General features: G+C 39.9%; 1 protein-coding gene across 3 annotated transcripts in view; it reads left to right on the top strand.

The window, feature by feature from the left end:
- The window catches only part of FBXL20 (F-box and leucine rich repeat protein 20), an 81,242-nt gene that overhangs the window by 48,025 nt on the left and 10,912 nt on the right, over positions 1–22,305 (top strand). For all 3 annotated transcript variants that reach the window (XM_019550282.1, XM_019550281.1, XM_019550280.1), the window contains 8 exons: positions 1,424–1,478; positions 6,879–6,953; positions 10,318–10,412; positions 10,961–11,029; positions 14,691–14,786; positions 17,004–17,130; positions 19,742–19,816; positions 21,625–21,755. In XM_019550282.1, coding sequence (XP_019405827.1) covers positions 1,424–1,478; positions 6,879–6,953; positions 10,318–10,412; positions 10,961–11,029; positions 14,691–14,786; positions 17,004–17,130; positions 19,742–19,816; positions 21,625–21,755 — 723 coding nt within the window. The remainder of the gene's footprint in view (positions 1–1,423; positions 1,479–6,878; positions 6,954–10,317; positions 10,413–10,960; positions 11,030–14,690; positions 14,787–17,003; positions 17,131–19,741; positions 19,817–21,624; positions 21,756–22,305) is intronic.

Raw genomic sequence — 22,305 nt, 5'->3', positions numbered from 1 at the left:
CAGTTAGAGCTGCCAGGCTCTGGAATGGGCTCCTGAGCGAGGTAGTGCTGTCCCCTACCTTGGGGGTCTTCAGGAGGAGGTTGGATAGATATCTGGCTGGGGTATTACATTCCCAGCTCTCGTTCCTGCCCAGGGCAGGGGGTCAGACTTGATGATCTGTTCAGGTCCTTTCTGACCCTTGAAACTATAAAACAAACCAGCAGATGCACAGTTCTTGTCCTGAATCTTTATAAATACAAATATTAACGTTTTCCACTTTCTGAAAATACTCTTTACTTCCACTCAATATTAAAGCTGACCTTTTACGCTTAGGGGTATCAGGATCTATAATAATAAATCTATAATAATTTATTTTCATAACTTAATTGCATTATCTTTTGCTATAAGCACTTAACCTTGTGGTTAACATACTTTCATAATCAACATCATAGGTTATAAAAGCTTATTGTGTTAAATCTCTGTTTCAAACTCTTTAATCTTATTCATATAGCTTAGTCCAGGGCTCAGATATTGTTAATAAACTGCTTATTTCCTCAGGAGTGTAAAATATAGTATTTAAGGCTTTATATATACTCAGTAGGATACTAAATAGAAACACTAAGCCCCTTGAAAAAAGAATACAGAGTAGAAGTCTCTTTCTAATGTTCTGATAAAGAGGACAACAAGCAAATAGATTAAGCAGGTCTAAATACTTTTGGGTGTGCCCTCTTGCAAAGAGATGGGGTTTCAAATAGTCTGCTTATTCCTACCACACCTGATTTACACACCTTATACCACTGACACACTCTAAGTAACTCATCTGGCAAGATACACTTGTTCTACCTTTTCCCTGGGGCATGAGGAAGAGACAGCACTTTCAACTATTTCTCATTTTGCTTATTCAATTACTTTTAATGATAAGAAATAATATATTGGTTTCTGAACTGGAACCTGGCTCCAGGATTTACTGAAGCTTTTAACTTCTTGTTATGCATTTCGGCAGCTGCTGTCAGAGCAATACAACTGTTGGGGAATTTTCACTGCTAAACAGACAGATTCTTTGTACAACTGTTCTCTTGTGTTGAATTGTAACTATTTATTCTGACAAGTCCTGAGCTAATTGATCATTTGACTACTGAGCTACAAGGTAGCATTAAGCATCTGTATTTTGATAAATAATCATTCAGTTTACTCTCTGTCAGCGAATACCACGAGGTATGAGATTAAAAATTTCACGGCAGTTCAATATGTGGGATTCTGCTTTCATTTATTAACTGCTTGGTCTGCACTTTTATTTTCAGTTAAGCTTCCAGCTGAATTACTGTAAAAAGAAGTTTGCTTTCTCCAACTTTTCTTTAAGTTTTCTGTATTCTCTTTATTTTACATGCAAATAATTGAGATGTCTTTGAAGTAAATGTCTTTACATTTTTATTTTCTCTTACAGAATATTCTCTTTCCTGGATGTGGTCACTCTGTGTCGCTGTGCTCAGGTTTCCAGGGTAAGAAATATTTTTTGTGTTTGTTTCCCACCTACCCCCCTTCAGTGTTGGTAGATTTTAATTATTCATGTCTCAGTATGATTTTAGGACTTTAGGAGTTGTAGGTATTAGTAAGCTTTGTTTATAAGAATATCATTCTCCTTAGTAAATTAGTAATGCCAGGAGCTTCTGCTATCTACTGTACTGATGATTCTACAGTTCATATCTAAATATTTCCATTTGGTAGCAACGAAAGCCCTATCCATCTTAGAGAAAAGTAAGTTGCAACCATTAGAAAAAATTGCAAGAACAGTCTAGATGGTGTTGAAAGGCTGCACTGAGCAGAAGAAATGTATTCATCTTGGCTATGCTAGCTGAAGATAGATAAAATTACATTTTAAAAAGTAAAATGTTTTAGCTCAGATTTATCAAGTTAATTACTTTAATTTTTAATGCTGAGAGAATATCAATGAGCATTTTTTTCCTTTGGTTCAGTTTAGTCACTGCAAAGTGGTGGAAGGAAAACTAGGTATTGAATTCACTGTTTAACTGCTAAAGTAATTTAGGACCATGCAGTTCAGCCAGTGAAGTTCAATCCTAAAATTCCTTGGAAGTAAAATGGATCTTCAACTTCCCCCAGTTCAACTGGAGCTTCCCAACTTGTTTTAAGAGCTCCTGTCCAGAATTTCTGCAAGTGGAGGTACCACACAACCAACAGACTTTATGTTAATAATCACATTCTTTTGTATTCTGAGTTCTGTACTTACTAGTTTTACTTCCACAGTGTAGCAATAGTGACTGGCCCACATAGTCTTCCAAAGGTGTTTACTCATCTCATCTGCTACTCCCATTTTTGTCACACCCATCCCTTTCCTCAGGGCATCTGTGAACACATTAGATGCTTTGTGACACAGGCAATAAGTAGCTTCTTTCTTAAGACTGAGTCATTTGCTCAATCTAGTCTATATGCAAATATATTGTACTCTGATTGGATTCTGTATTAAAACAGGCACACTTCTTTTGTTCTTGCACATTTAATTACTTATTTTCAGGAAAATACAAACACTGAATAGGACTAATCTCCTGATTTGAGATTCTAAGTACCCAGAAATAAGATGATTCTGTTCCCTTAGCTATTGCAAACTCTCTTGCCTTGTACATCCAAGTTATGGCATTTTGTGATACTGTGGTGGTAACTTCAGTACAAGTGTAATTGAAAAAATGAAGTTACAGTTGTGAAGAACCATAGCTTTGCTTTTCCTCACTGCCTTTTTTTTTTATATAAAGCTTAGTGGTGGTGGTATTTTAACATAGCTTTTTTGTGTTTAATAATCACAGACAGCAGGTCTTCAGTTCATAGCATAAGTAACAAATATTTGAATAGCTTGTTTAAACACTTAAGAAAATTATCCTCTGTTTTAAAGTGAAAATAGTAAACATACTGCTCTAGAAATGTTTTACAGAGTCCTTTGTAAGAATAAAATGTTTTTGTGAAACAGATAAAGAATCCATTGTCATGTGAGGGCTTTTACATAGTCTGATTTGCGGAATATGACCCCCCTTGTGTCAAGCTGTAAAACTACCTTGAATAACTTTTCCTCTTAAGGGATGGATGAGGTGACATCTTTACTGTGCTCTAAGGGAGAAAATCCCTTTTCTGTCAGCTGTTCCACTGTATAAAGTGACTGGAACGCATCTTTGTTCAGTCTAGTTTAGTTTGGTTTTCTTGTTAGAGGACTATTAAGTACAACTTAGCTGTGTTCAGCCTCTTATTGGGGCCATAAGCCACATAAGGGCTTCAGGAAATGCACCTCCTGCTTGATGATTGAACCAGAAGCTGATTCCTGTGTTCACTGCATCTAGCATCTGAGTAAAACTCTCAGTAGTCTGGCATGGTGTTTGCCATGTCATCTCTTTGAAGCTCCAAGTGAGCCAGGATTGCAAGCTCCAGGCTCATCTAGCTTTAGGCCCTACACCCTGCTGCTTCAGGCTTATAGTGAGTACTGAGACAAGGATCCTTTTGTCTCTCCAGCCTCAGCAGTTCCTTTCTGCCTTGGACCCAAGCTGTGGATCTTCTTGTTCTTTTGCTCCAATCTAGTCCCTTGCCCAGTACCATTAATAACAGCTAAATCAAGGTACTACAGGCCTATACCTAACATTGCCATAATAGTTTTTGTGGCAGCATGGAGTTACACTTGCGTTGACACTTGTTATTTATTTGGCACAGTGACCCTTGGCACTGACTCTGGACCTATCTTTCAGGATTGATTCTTCTTTCTTTGCATCACAAGTCCATGAAGAAACTTGTCAGGGTAGAAATGAGGAGAAAGTAGAAAAACATACCTGACAGTTATTCCAGAGAGAGCCTAAGTGTGGTGGATACTCTGGAAAGAATAAGACATCTTAGAGCAGGGGTAGACAACCCCCGGCACAGGTGGTAGAGCATGGCTTGTGAAGGTGTTTTGCTTGACATGCATCTTGGGGCCGACAGCAGGGAAGGGGCTGAGACTGTGCTGTCACAACAAGGATTAGGCCCCTCACAGCTCTACCACAGTCTAGCCTGGCACACCAACGTTTTACAAGTTGAGGTTGCAGATATTTTTGGCACTCTGCTCAGAAACATTGCTGACCCCTGTCTTAGAGGTTCACCAGGATGCTTCATGCTATCTACTCCCAGAACATGACAGATGGAGGAATATAGATCTGATTAGGCAAAACCATCAGTATGTATCAAATATTTTTTAAAACAAAAGAGCCTTCTGTGTCAGTGGGCTGCATCCTCTTAAGAAGTGTTTGAACTAGCTCTTTAATACTAGTTACTTTTTGAGATGCTAATGATGCCTGAGCCCCTTCACTTAAATGGCTTATTAGGAAATCAGTTTCTTTACAGTATGTGCTCACAGTCCAGCTAGAGCAGAAAGACCTTTCCTTGGCTAGTGTGCATGTACTGTGAATACAATGGCATTCTTCCTCTTTCACTCCAAGGTAATAGTAGCAATTTCAAGAATTTCAGTAAACATTTTCAGATAGACCTAACTGCACAGACCTCATCACATGTGGTATCAAAATTTGCTGGAAGCAACAACTGTTATGAAAAGTAATTAACACGCAAAAAAAAATATAAGATTCCTTCTGTGGATTTATTTGCTTTCTGAAAACTTGCTCTGTGCTCAATACTGGTATAAACAGCCTTGTCCAAGTATTTTTATACTAGTAACTTGATAGATTTTCATTCCCATAAATCTCACTATTGCAGGCTGTCATCTAATGTGGGTTGGGCCATACTCTTATTTAAAAAAGGAAAAAGAAAAAGTGCTTAGTTCATGTCTGGGAATTGGATTATAGGAAAGCAAATCATCTCCTCCCTTCTGTCTTCAGTGAGTGTGTGTGAGATGGTATATTTACTGTTTCTTTAAAAAAGCAAATTTCTTTGTTTCACTAAATACCACTGAGCTGCTGATGTTAAACTTAGTGCTGTCTGGAATCCCACTAATACCTGGTCATCCCCTCCTGGATTTTTAATCCTGCTTAGACCTGATCTCTCTCCTAGCTGCAGAAACCCCAGTCCCAGCTGTACATAGGCTTATTAACTTGTATTACAGTAGTTCCCATGAGTCCCATTTGGGTCAAGGCCCTGCCATTTTTGTACAAATGCATGACAAAAAGATGGTCTAGGCCCTGCAACATTAAAAGGTGTGTAATGAGAACAAGTAGAAGCAAGAACTAAAAAAGAGGAGCCCAGTTAACTATGAGAGTTGCAAAACACGTAGCAAGCAGTTGTCATGTACCTGCTGGACTTCCACATCACAGGAAATGAGCAAATTTATCTGGTTCCATATCTTCATTTTTGTAAAAGTTGGACAACACCTCAGTTTAAGTGTCTGCCACAGGGAGGTTAGTTGGTAGTGTGAATGTTAAATAAAATATTCTGTTTGCCAGCACCACTGCTCCACTCCTCAATTAGGTGCCTGAAAATAACGTATGCCTGAAACAATCTTACTTTCTAAATTTTAGTGTATGAGAAGGTTGATTTATTTTTATAGTGGAAGTTAAACACCTGATTTTAAATTTACATAGGGGAGGAATTTCAGAGTTAACGCTCTGTCCTTGACCTATTCCTTGGCACTGTAATGTGTACATCTGTTACGGGGTGTATTTACTACCTGAGTGAAGTAAGGACAGCCTCACTCCCTTAATCTGAAAAGCAAGGGTATTCAGAGTTAAGTGAGCTCTGTCATAACCCCTGTGGCTCTTCTTTTTGATGGTGAAATGGCACATAATTTGGCAGTGAGCATAAATTCTAATGATTTTCATTGCATGTAGGATGGATTTGCCTTTTGTTACAGTGGCATGTTGCTTCAGAAATCAGATGTAATTGTACGTCATTGAGGGTTGTAAAGTGACTGGGTAAAAGGGAAATTGGGGAATTCCAAGAGCTGCTAATTGAACAGAATTGTTGCTGAGGAAGCAGAAGTGCTTTGAAAATACCCAGTGAATGGTCTTGTGTTTGGTCACAGGACCTCAAGGAGTCATGAGTTCTGGGTTCTTTTCCTGGCTGTGCCTGTGATATGCTGGGACCTTAATTTGCCCACGACCTGATTTTTTTCCCCCCCCCAGAGGTGCCATGTACCTGCAGCTCTCACAGCCATCAGTGTAATCCACAGATATTCAGCAATTCTGAAATCAACAAACTAGCCTGTTGACCTGTCTAAACCTCTGTAAAATGCATACATATGCTTGGAAATAAAGCCTTTGGGTGTACACGTGCTCTGATGCATTCTAATTAGAATGCATTGGAGGAGACTTGCTTAAATCGAGTTGAATTAGGACGCTCCAGCATGTTGCAGCATTGCATGTATTTAGTGTCCCACACTTCAAAATGGTGGTCAGAGCATTTTAACTAAAACTCATTAAATGAGCTTTAATTAAAGCACCCCTTCAGCTATTTTGAATATAGGATGCTGAATACACATGTCTGTAGCGTTTTAATTAGAGTGGTTGTCTGGGAGCCAATCTAACTAAAACGCCCCTCGCCCCCACCCTGGAGTATGTTTATAGACACCATTTATTTTTAAAATGCTTTGAGATCCTTGAATGAGTGTTGTTAAAATGCTACCCCTGGATATATTCCCCAGTTGCAAAGTTTTTTCTAAGCACAACATAAGTTTCTTGTATGTCCTAAAAGTGAAAATCTCATTGATGCCTTAGACTTGTCTGCATAAGACTTCTGTGATGTACAAGGATATAGGTAGAGCATATTGTATAAGCAAATACATCCTGGCTGAACCACTGGTATTGCTGACCTAAGGGTTTCATCAGTTACAGTGTTATTTCTGAAAAGGACAAATTGTAACTAGGTTCCTACTGGCATTTTTTTTTTTCTCATTTTAACCACACTGACATTTTTTTCCTTCAATAAAGGCATGGAATGTTCTGGCCCTGGATGGCAGTAACTGGCAGCGAATTGACCTGTTTGATTTCCAGAGGGATATTGAGGTATAGTTAAGTGACATACAAACCTATTTTTCTCGTTAAAATGTAATTACAGCTTGGAATAGATTAATACTCCCAGTATAACCCTTTTTACCTTCTCTGGGGATAGAAATAATTAATTTCAGTACTTCTTAGCTTCAGGGAGCCTTTAAAGGCTTTGCAGTTCATTCAGCTTTTGGAAATGGACAATTATTTATCTATATCAGGGCTGAAAGGCATACATTGTATGTCTGTACTTGCATACATGTACACAGTAAGAAAACAGTTTTTAGTTTCCTGAGAACAGAGATAACAAGGGTAAATATGTTCTGTTGCTGAAAGCTTGCTGATAAATATCAGGCTCTAGATTTTTCTCTTCAATAAAATAATTTTTTTATGTAGTACATTCAAATTTATGCTATTACATTACAGTGTTTCTATGACAGAAGCCTGCTATGGCTTTTTCTCTCCTTTTTTGTACGCGGCCAAATCGAAAATGTGAACCAGGGGATGCAAAAGATCCCCAGTTCTGAGTTGCTTCTAAAACATCTGCCATGGAAATGCCTTGTACCTGTGGATAAATGTGTCAAAGTAAACTGTGAAGGCCATCCAAGAATGTCTGTGTAATTTGCTATTCCAAAGACCAAAAAAGTCTGTGATCCTGGCTAATAAAAAATAAAAAACAAACCAGGATTCAGCCCCTTATCAGATGCTATATTTCCTTTGAAATTCTATATTAGAGGAAGTATATAAAACTAAGATTTGAGGGTTTTGATGGAAGCCGAAAGTTACACTGCATTTTTAGAGGGGAGTATTTCAGTGCTCTTCGGGCCAGGCACATGTTTAAACACAAATTAGGATAAAGGAAATGGCCTGCAACACAGTAGCAGTTTGTGTGTCCTAGAGCCTGATCTAAATGCATTGGGTGTGAGTAGCCTGGGGTTTGTGTCAATGGAGTAACATGTTTTTACTTTCCTTAACAAACATTGCCCCATTTAAGGGAGAAAGCTAAAATAAAAGTATTCACAGCTTTCGTTAAGGTCTGTATTTGTATATGCCATAATTTTCCTGCATGTGTGGTAATATTTATTGGAGCTCCCTGATCCATGGTAAAGAAGAAAATGAGGATGGAACTCTTCAGCCAAGCTGCTCTCTCAACTGTATGAGAGAGAGGGGTGGGCAAGGATTTTTGTGGAATGAAATGAATGCATTGGATTCAAAAACTTGCTTAAGTCTATCCCAAACATGCAGTTGGTCCAATAAAAAATATCACTCACAAAAATCCTTTCCTCTCATTTTGAAACAGCTTTACATTTAAATGAGGTTTTCTGTTTTGGGTGCTTTTATATCGCTTAAAAAATCTGCCTATGAACACTACTATGTGCGTGAACATAGAGGCTGCATACAGACATTTGGGCAGGTTACAGGGAGGTTAGATTGGGTTAAAAATGGCCAGTTTAGCTTAGTTCGTCCAGCTGTGGACCTGGTGGATCTAAGTGCGAACTGTATAGAAATTCAGGACAGTTAAATTGGTCTAAAAATGGCCAATCCGATTTAAGTTAACCTTACATCTAAGGTACGCTCCATTTAGATCAGGTTGTCCATTTTTAGACCATTCTAACTGTCCCAGACTTCTGTACAGTTTCCAGCATAGCCCCAAGGCTGGGAAAACCCAGATGCAGGCCTCAGCTCCAGGGATGTGATTTTCCTACTTGCTCCTCTTCCCCTTTCCTCCCAGCACCGGGCTATGTTTAGCCCCCTGCCCTTCCCCCCAGCCCACCAAACTCCCCATTCTGCAAACCACTTCTGGGGTCACTTTTACTAGAATTTGCCAGTGTTGGGAGCTGAGCAAATTGGGGTGGGGGTTGTTCATCTGGGGGTCAGGGGCTAAAAAAAAAATAGCCCTTGGTCAGGGGTTGGGGGGGAGTCCATAAGCCCACCTGTGGACCCTTTGAACCTCTCTGGTCCCACCAAACTCTCCCATGGATCTCACTAGTCCCTTGATTCCCCTTCTCAGTTGCCACCTATGCCCAGTTCCTCCCTGTGGATGCCATGTCCCCACCCCCGATCTCTCTGTGGACGCCCCGCCATCCTACCCAGAGCCTGCTTTCCTTCAATTCCCCCAACCCTCTCCACTAGTCCCACAATCCCAACTTATCTTAGATTGGGTAGCCATTTTTAACTTGATATAACCTCCCCCTAACCTCCCCAGATGTCTGTACGCAGCCACAATTGTGCCCGAGTGTTAGCTTCCATTTTTAATACACGATGCTCCAATAAGTTTCTGTTCCTTGCCCTCAGCAAGCATTCTCAGACTGTCTAAGCCCTAAGAGTTGTTTATTTTAAAGGATACTAAGCCCTACATCTTCCCTGAAACTGTCCTTAAATATTTAAAGTGGCTGTTACTGCATTTAAATCCTCTGCAACCCAAGCACATTCGTTCACAGTCATGGTGAGGCTGCTGCAGAGTCCTACAAAGGCATACATTGTTTAAAATTCTTTAACTCTCCTCTGAAAATGCAGTGTGGATGTAGCCTTGATCCATTTTAGATAATGCAACACTCTTGCAGTGCTTCCAAGCTTCAGTAGCTAGCCTAATACTTGACTACATTTCTAGTTTGGGAAGGAGGGGCTAGAGAGAAAAATGTCTTAATCATAATAACATTTTTAGATACTGGTAACACATGATAAAGTGACTGACATCCATTTCACAGTGATCAAAGATGGAGAGCAAAACAAAGGGGGAGAACATATATTGCTAGACACAAACTAATGTGTTGGTGCAGTTGTTTGGTCTTTCCTTTTAAAATCTCACACTTCATCCTCTGGAGTAAAAAGCTTTGTGAAGTTTTTTTTGTTTTTAAGATAACTTTAAGAGAAAGATATCCTCTTGGGAGATTAGAATTCCCATGTACTGCCCTTCTTCTCCCTGTACCTGTCTAATAATAATAGTCCTTTATACTTCTTACGGTACCGTGTGTTTGTTTGTTTTTATTTTACCAAGTCCATTTTCCTTGTGTTGTATCTGACTTGTATACCTGCAGTAATAATGCTTTAACTTGCTCTTTTGAGCACTCAGTTTCTATTACTGGTGAGGATTTTCTTACTAGATAGCCTAACTTTCTTCTTTGCATTTGGGTAATTGTTCTTTGTTTCTCCATCTTCAAAAGCTGAATAGTTCTGTTCCTTCATTTTATGTTTTTACCATGACAGTGATTGCATTTTCTCAGTCCCTGTATGCTTATAATAGTATCCAAACTGCTTTTAATCTGCAGTTGCTGTTTTACTATTAGTAGTAGTAGTAGTAGTACTTAACTTTTTAAACAGGAGATTATGAAAACTGATATTACCTTAAAAGTTATCATGGAATTCTTTCTATCTTTTACAGGGTCGGGTAGTGGAGAATATTTCTAAAAGATGTGGAGGCTTCTTACGAAAGTTAAGCCTGCGTGGGTGTCTAGGAGTGGGAGACAATGCATTAAGGTAGTGGTGTAGCTTCTTTTTCCTCTTAAATATGAAGTGAAGAAGGGTTGTTCTTTTGCCACCACAGAGGTCTGAAAGGAATAGTTTAAGTAAATATAGGACAATAAAATATCATTCCTTTTTGACGTGTTTTTTTCTAGTTTGAAATGTGAGCCTTTCTCAACCCTCTTTAGAAAAATAAATAAATAATGTTAATGTGCTGTACCACCAAACCCGATGGTGCCATCAGAGACATTAGCACTGGTCCTCAGACCCTTGTTTCTGCCTGGGGAAGCTTCAGAGACAAGATGCAGGCCTATAGCCCATTAATTCCCTGCATAAACTTTTATCAGTAAAAGCTTCAGCAGTCACTTGTGTGTTGCCCTGTCTTTGCGAAAAATCCTGACGTAAAAACTGAGGAATATTTGACAGTCTGCCAAAAACAGAGATTTATTATTATTATTATAATAAAATCATAGTTTGGTATAGAAGTTAAAGCATCCACTTTTTAAGTATTTGTAAATATTTGGTCTGAAAAAAAAGCGTGTTCTGTCTTTTCTCCAATGAAGGACATTTGCACAGAACTGCAGAAATATTGAAGTATTAAACCTGAATGGCTGTACTAAGATCACAGATGCGTAAGTAACATAGATTTTTCTGGGGGAAATGTTGTAATGTTTATATCCTAGATGTGAATTCTCTGTTTTCAGAAAGGAAGTGGTTTAAATTCCATTTCACTTCCCTGTCCTTATATTTTCCATATCATTTGTTTTCAAAATGTGGAACAGACTAGTACCCTACCGGCAGATGGAGACAACTGTCTGTCACCTGACAAAATTCTGAAGACTGATTCATTCTTCAAGCCAGACTATACAACTTCTTTAAATTTAAGGTTTATGGGCATATTTCTATCTTAATCTGAGGCAGGTATGACTCATGTTACCAGGGGCAGAGAACCCTACAAAACCCACCCGTTTCAGAATAGTAAAGCTCATTCATTATTGGAACAGGTGATATTCTGTTTGTTCCTGAAAGTCCACATCTCTGGGAACAGTTCTCCTTTATTGCTGTATTTTCTTCTTATTATTGTTGTGCTTATCTTTCAATTTATCTCACTGCTTGATATATACAGTTCCCTTTTGATAGGTTCAAGATCTCCTACAGATTTTTACATTTTTGCTATGTGTTGGTCAGTTCTGAAGAAGCTTAACAAACTTCATCCTTTGGGATGAAAGCAATGGGTCTCAGAGGGAATTTGAACATTACTTCTCAGGGAAGAAAGTGGTGTCTGTGTTGGATTTTTTTTTTTTTTAATTGGTATAGTTTTTCAAAAGGGCAAAGCTATCCCACTGGACTCATGAGAAGGAAGAAAATATGATAGCGCATTGGCTCTGTAGAGGAATCTGAAAAGAATGGTCAAGAGCTTATCAGTCTGTAAAGGAAATATTCTGGTTGTGGATGATACATAGAATCCTAGGGCATCTTTATACATGCTCTGGGGTGGCGGGGGGACTGTAATTAGAGTGTCTCTTGGAAGCCGCTCTAATTCAAGTGCCTGCAGTGTCTTGTATATTCAGCATCCCACACTTCAAAATGGCAGCAGGGGTGCTTTAGCTAAAGTTCTTTCGATGCATAAGACCCTGAGGCTGCCAGAGCTTGGTAATTAGCATGCTCCAACAGGCTCAATTATTTGAGTCTGCTCCTATATGCTATGGTTAATCAAGTCTGCTCTGACGTGCTGTGATTACAGCACGTCAGAGCAGGTGTCCCACATGCCTACAGGCACCACTAGTAAATAGGGCAGAAAGGGACCTCAGGAGGTCACATCTAGTCCAACCCTGTTGAAACCAATAGTGCCAACATTTATGGCAGATGTGCCACAAATTAGTCCCTTGCCCTTCCCAAGTGTAGGTCCTGTCTGCTCCCCCTCCCTGATGTGCTGCTTTGCTTTCGGCTCCCAACCCTTTGCTGGTCTGCTGCTCCATTTTCTGCTTCCTTCCTTGTGCCCTCTGCTTGATCTGCTACTTCAGTTTCTGCTCCCTACTGTATCTGCTGACATGCTCCCTGCCCCCTCCCTGATCTTCTGGGTGTCACAAGTGGTGCAGACAGCTTCTTGTGTGTGGCGCACATGCCGCTGGTTAGCCACCCCTGGTCTAAATCATCCTAAGCAACATGTTTTGGTTGATTTTTATTATTAGCTGAGGACATGTCATAGGACAATGTGTCATCCATAAAATGTGCTGGTTGTAGTGGTGCATGTGAAGCTGTAGTTTCTTGTTGCTGTGCACTGGCTGTTAGAGTAACATTTTTGCTACTCTAACAGCCAGTGCACAGCAACAAGGAACTACAGCTTCCATACACTCTTCGTAGATTTGTGTTTTTTCAAGGGCAGAGAGGATTTTGGTTTGCCTGGAGAAAGAGCTGGTTCCATAGCCACTTGTGTTCTTCCTTGATAAAGTGCTTTTTGTAGCATCTTACATCAGCATGTACTACTGGATTGAAAGATATCTCCATACTTCCTACAGCAGCTGTTTGTGAATTGTTTCAGAATGGTAGAGGCCTGCTATGTGTATGCACTTTCTGAAGATTTACTACAGATTCTGCATCTAAATGATACAGATTTTTCTCAAAATGAAAGTACAATGGCATAAAATATTCTTCCTAGAAGAACAGTAGGGAAATTCTCTAAATCATTTTGCTTGTTTGGGTTAAATAAGACCCTAGTAACTGAAAGAAGCATTAATTTAATGCTTTAATGCTTTTTATATGCCACAAATAGCAGCTGTTAAGAAAAGCTATATCCTTAATTGCTATACTTCTCTTACTTTTCAGCATTTACTTCTAACTATAATATTTTAAGACATCTTGACTTTCTGATGAATTTGGGATAAAGTGACCATTATTCTGATCTTACCTAAACTTCCCTTGAAATAGTTTTGGCATTTAGCTTAGCCGACAAGGGTATAGGAATTTATTATGAGTGGGGTAAACATGTCTTGTACTGTTAATGTTTTTAAAAATGAATATGATCTTGTTATTAGAAAAAAAGTATAGCCAGTCTGTGCTGTCACCCCCCCAGTAGAACCACACCCATTGACTCCAGTGAAACTGCTTTTTATCTTAAGATACAGCATGTGCTTTTGACTTTAATTAAGGCCAGTGCACTCAGCACCTTGCAGGATTAAAAGCCCTTCCTTTGCAGTTCTTCCAGCTCAGTGGAACCAGATGAGAGGATCATAGATCAGATCTAGATTTTTTTTTCCAGCTTAGCTGTACTCCTGCTAGGATTTTGAAAAGGAGACTTGTGGCCATAACTTACAACATTTTGGTGGGGGGGGGATTGCGAATCTTGTTCACAAAGTGTACAAGCCCACGCTGTGCTAGCTGAATAATTCTTTGGAAGCCTTTGCAAGAGGCAGCTGGTTTTCTCAGTGTGTAGTTGCCTACATGCTCAGCACTTCAGAAAGCCATATTTTGTTGTTGTTCCCTTGGAAATTAATCTTCAGATAGGCGAGATCACTGCCACTTGCATCAACTAGGTGGCTAAAGTGTGCTTCATTTACACAAGACAGCTGCCAGCATATAGCTCTTGTTTTTTAGCTTGGTCATCTGAGAGTATGGACAGGCATAACAGTTATACTGATTGAAAGGGAAGGGGCTTAGCACAGCTCAGCTGAATCCACTGTAAGTGGTTAAGTTGTCCACTCTATCTCCTGGTAAGTGGCAGGTAATCTGCAAAAAAGTATCTCCTGTATTTATTTGGGGTAAGTCATTGCAGTTTAACTCCACTTATTATTGCAGGGTAGCAGCAGATGGATGCAATATATCAGCTAATGTGTGCTTTCAAGTGATGAGGTACTCCCTCCCCGCTCTCTTGTTCATCTGTCCATGCCCAAATGTTAAAAACAATAATCCTGAGGATGAAAAAATAAGGAAGAGGGCCTCAATCTTTGGTGTGATATAGTTACTTTGATAACAGGTATTAGAAATGCCCCGTGAAATGGCCGTTTCCATTTTGATGCAAATGAATGCTTTTACATAAACTGAAATGAGTGGAAATGTGAAGGAAAGTTCTTCCATCTTCCTGCCTGTTTGCTAACTACTTACAGATTCCTTTACTTTATCTCTGTCCTGATTGTATTTGTCTTCCTTCTTTAAGTGAGGGCCTGCTGTTCTCTTGTGCATATAGTGATCTTATGGAATAATATTGCATAACTATATGAAAATCATACTTCTCTGATAATTTCTATGATTCTATGACACATTTATCTCATGTGTTTGGTTTTTATTATCTTTCAGTACCTGTACCAGCCTCAGTAAGTTCTGCTCTAAACTCAGGCACCTTGATTTGGCTTCCTGCACTTCCATAACCAACTTGTCTCTAAAAGCACTGAGGTAGGAACTGAATGAGTGTGCATCCTATGCACCAGTTGATTATATATAGCTTGCCCCACTGCATTTCCAATATCTGAATTCTCTGCCAAAGACTGACATGGATTGATAGGAGCTGTGATCAGAAACTAGGCATAAGATATGAGTGCTTTGCTTTGTGGTTCACAGAGGTAGAAAGGAACTAAACTGAAGATGCTCCCAGTTTTGTATGCATCCATCCTGCTAATGATTAGTAGCAGTAAAATAATTAGATTATATTAAAGAGGTTTCCCTTTTGAGTAGGAACAGGTGTAGATGTAATCTTTCTTTACGTTAGCATACCTTGTTAAAGATCTTTCAGTCAAACTGATGTTTGAATTGTACCATTACTGCTGCATGTATACCAGGTATCCTGTAGTTATGAAGCGAACATTGGCACATGATTGATTGTCTTTTAAAACTGCTTAAATCATATGCAGCCACTTAAACCTACTAAATGCAATTGCCAAGCAGTCTAGAAATGGAAGGGAAAGGCAGACAATGGTGAGAAGAAACTGGGACAGAGGAGGAGAGGCAAAAGAACACTGAGGATAATAATAGGGGTTGGGGGCTGAGAGGTTAAAAATAAGCTTGATGAAGTTGAATTTTAAACAAATGAATCTATCTGAAAAGGATAAAAGTAAAAAAAGCCTTCTCCAACACAAATAAAATATGAAAAGGATGTATCAAGGTGTTTAAGGAAAAGCACAGAATTGTAAGAGCAAACAAGGGAGATCATTTTGCAGTTGGGTTTAAGCACTTTAAGCCTGAATGCATATATACAAGTATTTTAACCTGATCACTAGTTTTGTAGGATCAGGTTTACACCTGCGATTACTTGCAAGGCTAAATGCTAAAATGTACAGGTCTGTTTACCTGACTGCACATCAGATTTATAAATGTTGTTCATTGTTGTGCATGGTTGTGCAAAGTACAGCCCATAAGTCAAATCTGACCCACCAACAGCTTCAATCCAGCTCACAGGTGGATGACCGCCAACTCACTGGATCTGGTCTGTGGGTGGCCAGTGGCTCTGGCTGCTGGGTGGGTAGGTGGGACTGCTTCCACCTAGCAGCATCAACCCGTGACCCGATGGCATCAGTTGTGGACCCAGGCAGGGCTTCCACTGCAGCCATTGTGGACACGACTGGCAGGTTCAGGAGCCCAGATGCAGAACCTGCTGGTGGCATCCACAGCTGATGCTACTGCCCACCTGGTGCAACAGGAACTACTGCCCATAGCCCCAACCCAGAACCTGCTGGCAGCCTTAGCTGTGGACCCAGGCAGGATTTTCTGCCATGCCAGGCAGGCAACAACATCTCTCTGTGTGTGTGTGTGTGTGTGTGTGTCGCTCTCTCTGTGTGTGCGCATCTGTGTGTGCACGCATCTGTGTATGGGCATGTTTATGTCTGTATGTGTGTATGTTTGTCTGTCTTTCTTCCTCTCCATCTAGAATGCAGCCAAAGCTGTAATTCTCCAGGAGCCCCAACACTCAGCTGTGAACCCAGGCAGAAGCTTCTCCATACTGGGCAGGCAGCAGCGGCAGCTGTCACTGCCGGAGGTTCCGCATCAAGGTTCTGAAACCTGGTGGCTGTGCCCACAGCTGACACTGACATTTGCCTGATCTGGCAGAAGCCCCCACCTGGATCAATAGCTGAGCATAAGGGCTCCTGGCAAACTTACAGCTTTGGCTGGGTTCTGGAGGGAGGGGGAGAAAGGGAGAGAAGAGAACGAGAGCAACAGAGAGACAGAAGAGAAGAGAGAGAGATAGATGTGGCCCTCAACAGGTCCCCCAAGCTCATTAAGTGACCCTCCAGCCAAAATAATTGCCTACTCCTGTTGTAGCAACTCTTTGCAAATGCAAAGCTGTATCTGGCAAATCTGAAGCAGTGTGTCAGACACTAAGCCCTTTAAATTTTATTTAACAGTTGTTTGCCCGAATCTCCACTTTGGATACCATAGATCAATCTTCTTTTCCCCAAGAGCTACAATAATGTCTCATTGGTGTCTGATCCTACTGGTGGAGAGCTCTTTTTTCTTAACTAGAGATTGTTTAATAAGCAAGTGGCTGTATCGGTGTTGGGTGTGGGTGTTACCTCCTGTGCTCACTTGGACTGAAGGGGAAGTTTCCTATGCTATGGCTTAAAGCAGGATTCTTTCAAGTTTTCAATCACGTTTTTTTCTTTTCTTTCACCTCCCAAGTGAGGGATGCCCACTGCTAGAACAGCTGAATATCTCTTGGTGTGACCAAGTGACGAAGGATGGGATCCAGGCTCTTGTGAGAGGATGTGGGGGATTGAAAGCCTTGTTCTTGAAAGGCTGCACGCAGGTATGTCCTTACAGAGGCCATGTCCATTAAACTAAGTAAAACCCTGAGTTTCTGATTGCTGAAACATTGTGGATTTTGTTTTTCCAAAAAATACTAGATCTTGAATAATTTCAGTTAGATTCTAGTTAGAGTGAGCACTTCATTGAAGCTCAAATAGCTTTGAACTCGGCATGAGTAGCTGAACATAGATGTTATTTGTGTGGTGTATTGGCAGAATTACTTTTTTTTTTCTTCAGGGACATAATGGGCAAAATCATGTGCATGTGGATTTTTTAAAAAGGGAAGATAACTTGGTTAAGTCTCTGGATGGAATTGACCCTTTTCAAGGCTCAGACAGTAATAGAAAGCTCAGCTGTAGTTGCATCTGGCACCACATGATCCAATACCATCTCCTTGCAAAGTGGACTCTTCCAGCCTGCCAAAGTAAAATTGGACTGTAAATGACTCTTCAAAGTTTTTTTTCCCTGCAGCTGGACAGACAGAGTTATCATTTCCATATGTCATATTATTTCTCTAGACTGTTTCCAGACCAATATAGAGTAACATGTTATGAAGACACTCAGCATAGATGGGTCTCCAACCCTAATACATATGATTTTAAACTGTGAATTAGCTTTTAAGGCTGAAATATGTTACTCTTCTATTACATACCTTTTGTTATTTTGATTTAATTTTCTTTTAACCTCATTGGGCTGTGAAAGTACCTACCCCTCAATCTAGAATGAAATTTGCATAGCATTTTTCATGTGTTACATATCTAAGAGCTTGATGTGTTAAATATGGCTAATACTGTGACTTTATTTAGGCACCCCCTAACACTTGAGAATTTGACAGTAGCTGGCATCTCATTGAGCATTAAAGTCTCACACTGAGGATATGAACCTAACCCTGGAAAGCCAGAAAAAGGGCCAAAGAGACCAATATCATCCAAAGAACAATACCACCAAATAGTGTAATGTTTCCTTTAATATTGATTTATTTTTTAGCCTTAGAATAGTGGTGCTCAATCTTTTGGTCCCATAGATCAGATGTGTGGCATAAGGCCAGTCCATGGGCCAGATTGGGCCCTGCATGGCTTCAGCCAACCCCTTTATGCCCAGATTGGACCCCAGGGTTTGCTGCCACTGCTCCCCTGCCACAACATTTTCAGACCTGTGGGGAGACTCATGGGCCAGGTGACATGGCTTCAGGGACCAAATCTAGCCTGCAAGCCAGAGGTTGAGCACCTCTGCCTTAGAGTTCCAAGTTGTGGTGTGGGACTTGAAAGCACAATCATCCTTTACAGACAGGCGAGGCCCTGACTGAGTGAAACTAATGCTTTGGAAACTGGTATAATATCTACACAGATCTCAGTATGTTTATAAGCATAGGGATTTCTTTTTTAGCCACAGCATTTGAGCTGAGAGGTTGGTAGACAGGCTGAAAACTAGCATTCAGCTTGCTCAGCTGTAAAGGCAAGAGGAATTTTGCCAAAGAACTGATTTCCCATCTCTGTTTGAAAAAACAAAACCTAAAGAAGTGTCATGGCCACTTTAGCACACTAGCAGATAAAACTGAAAAGACTAAAACAGTGACTTTGCAGTAAATTATGTGGATCTCTGTTTCTCTAGCTTGAACAAGTAAGCCTGCTGTATTTCAGATTTGTGGCTCTAGGGAATCTTCAGTAGTTAACGCTTAAGAGTTTAATCCTGCAGTCCATCTTCTTTGATGTACTTGGTTCTCTTTTGCCTGAATGTTGAAACTTGGCAGAGGGGGGTTGTTCCTCAGAAAGGGGTATCCTAATTCCATTTTCCCTCTCGTGGACTTGTAAACTTCAATAATTAGTCCTGTTGTATGTGCAGGTAGAAAGCTGTAAAAGTTTTAGTATGTCAAACCACTGTGTGCAAAATAAGTCCAAATATTTGGTCTATAGCCAATAGTTTTTTAAGCTTATGTTATGAGATATTTTAATAGCCTGTGAAACATATACATGATTGTAGAAGAAGATGACTTGGTAAGAGGTTTAACAATCTGAGCCTATTTTCAGAATTCAGATCACTGAAAAAACAGCTTGAGCTTCTGGTTATTTATGGAACTCTGAAAAATATTGATAGGAATACAGCCTTGTTATCAATTATTTGCCATCTGTTCTCCTGGATATAAGAATAGCAGCATTTTTTTTAGCAGTTAAAGGCAATTGGGATACCTTTTGTGGCTGGCTTTACTTTGGAAAAAGACATTCTTCAGAAAGCTTGAGAAGTGACTTGAAGATGTGAAAATGGCATTCACTTTGTTGACTTTCAGAGGAGCCCTAGGAAGCTTTAATTATCATCTTCTAATTATAGTAAATTGTATTCTAATTGCATCTCTTGGTTTGTTGGTAGTCAGTTACTTTTGATCAGTTCACAGTTCATTTAAATCAATAAGCTATTCTTCCAGGTTGATCTGGGTTGGAGATCTAGAACAGTAGGAAAATACCACTTGTTTACTGCCATGGTACATGTTTGTGAGCTGCGTGGTGCTTTTTGCCACCAGCACAAATCCAATTTGTATCTGTTTACACCTTTTTCTTTCAAGCCCACTTCAAATATAACAAATTGCTTCAGTCTCTAAGTGTTATTTTTCTTTCTAGCTGGAAGACGAAGCACTCAAATACATTGGTGCACACTGTCCTGAACTGGTGACTTTAAACCTACAAACTTGCTTAGTAAGTAACCTTTCATTGTGATTCCCAGGTTACATGTAATGTATGTGTAGATGGCATATCTGAATAGAAACAAGTTAAACATAGCTCTTAAAGCCTCGGTTATGCAAGCAGACTGGGAATGGCAACTTTTTAAGCATTTAAAAATAGCTTACAAAAATAGCTTTTAGGTTGCATTTGATATAGTTGTATGAGCCCCCAAAATAGCTTTGTTAGCATTTGGCTTGGCAGCATCATTTTGTCTGTCTTTGCCCTGCCCAAAGGCCTTTTAAGCTCATTTGCAAGACTAGCTGGAAAAATTCTTTCCATTGAGCTGGAATATTTGGTATTGCATCCAAATTTTACACTGGCTTAAATTGGATCAAGAAATGCATTTGCCCTAAGGAAAAAGGTTTTTGAACGAACCATTAACATTGCCAAAAATGTACATTTAAGCCAAAAAAGGTTGAACTGGGCAGGACTTTTTCAGCTTTCTGACATGGAAACAATGATAGGGCTGTCCTCTCCCTTTCCAGCAAAGTTAGCAGAACCTTGCAGAACTTCAGAACTTTGTTTTACTCGTTTGCATACTTGAGAAATATTTATATGCTGAAGTTCTCTCTGCAAAACTGTCTAGAAGCTGTGGCCAGCTATAATTTTCTGTGTCGACATTGGGTGCCTATGAGGAAATGGTTAGAGGAGATATGCTAGGGAGGAGTAGGCCTCTGTCTAGAATCTGGAATATGCAACTGGAGTAAAGGTGAAAAAGAAAAGACATTCTTGATCACCATAGTATGAAATCCTGTAGTGTGGTATTTTCCTTTCATCTCATTCCGGTGTTATCTTTCCAGTCTGCATTGTATATTATTCTTGAAAGAGTTAATGCCATTCTCTAGTACTTTTCTGTGTTGGAATCAAATTTGATCAAGCCATGAAATTCATTTATAGGCTTAGCCTGGATCCTGTTACAACCTGTTCTCCCCTAATGTATCTTCTCTCATTTTCTTTTTTCCACTGTGTACATTTATCTTTATCCCATACATCTACCCTCTGGCTGGCAAGACCAAATTGTGCTCCAGAATGCCATTAGCTCTACTGCTACCAGCCAACATGTCACTCATCATTAGATGAGAGATTCTTCCTCAAGCATTGCCATCCCAAACTGGTTTGTGGAGTTAGAGACAGCACCCACTGTTGCATCCTCTTTGGACTGGGATGCGACGCCCTTGAACCATAGCTAAATTAGCCATAGTCTAGGATTCAAACCTTTGTCTGGCATAGTGATTCCCAAAAGGTGCCACAACAGCAGTGAAAGAGTGCTGCGAAAAGTGGGTGGGGTCAGGTCCAAAAAAAAGCTTGCAGTGGGTATCAAAAGTTATGTTTTAAGCACCAAGACATGAAATGAGGTTTTAAAAAAATGGTTTGCAAATGTAAACTGTGCAGCTAAAATATGTATTGCATGGTGACTGGTGTAACCTTTAATTTTCTAATATAACTGATGGCCAAGAAGCAGTTTTGAAAAGGATTGCTATCGAAATTAGGTGGCAGTTCTGTTAGCTAGGGCATCCCATAGTGCCCTACTCCAGAAAATACACACATCCTAGTTCCTAAAACACTTGCATGCATATAAAATAGAATATGTGCATGCTGTTTCTGAAGGGTTTCTACTGTTTCAAATGTTTGAGTAAAAATATTAGGATTTTTTTTGGTTGATAGTATTCTAGCTTGGTTCAAGCTGAATGTCCCTTTGCCCATCTCAGATGGCAAAATATGCAATGTGTTGCATCTCTACCTTCATTATTAAGGGTTGTGGTGGTGTGTTTTTCTTATAGCAAATAACAGATGATGGTCTCATTACAATATGCAGAGGATGCCACAAGTTGCAATCCTTGTGTGCCTCAGGCTGTTCTAACATTACAGATGCCATCTTGAATGCCCTGGGGCAAAACTGTCCACGGCTTAGGTAAGTTTTTGGTTGAGTCATGCAAGCTTCAGTGTCTAGATGCAAATAGGGTGAAGGTATTAGTGGCCTTGGTATTGTAACACTCTTACTGGTTTTGACTCTAGATGACTGAATGCTTAGTCCAATTTAGAAACCTCCTCTCTTACCTTTGGACTCAATTCCAGCTGTTCAGTGTAGGGAGGTTTTAGCTGTGTCCTAACTTCTGGTTCTGTTTATGTAATCCTGTATGAATGGAGGAATGGCAAGACACCTCAGTGCAGCAGAGTTGCATACTGCAGGGAGCCTTATATAGAATTAGAAACAATATCCTTTTTCAGTCATTATGTATAAGCATACACTTGGTTAAAACAACTGAAATTAGGCCAGAATGGTTTGTACTAGGTACTGGAAATAGAAGTTTGCAACTCCATAGTTTTCTCTCTCAAGAGCTAGTTAACGTGTCAAAAGGATAATTTTAGAGCAGGCGAAGCAAAGGTGGAGTTTGCGCTAATTTTCACTGTCAGATTGAGAGAGCAGGTTTCCAGTGCCATCCTTGCAGATTTTTTTTTTT

Source organism: Crocodylus porosus, unplaced genomic scaffold, assembly GCF_001723895.1.
Source record: "Crocodylus porosus isolate Cpor-Errol unplaced genomic scaffold, CroPor_comp1, whole genome shotgun sequence".
NCBI lineage: Eukaryota > Metazoa > Chordata > Crocodylia > Crocodylidae > Crocodylus > Crocodylus porosus.
The sequence above is the reverse complement of the archived record's forward strand: the minus strand, read 5'-3'. Positions and strand labels throughout refer to the sequence as shown.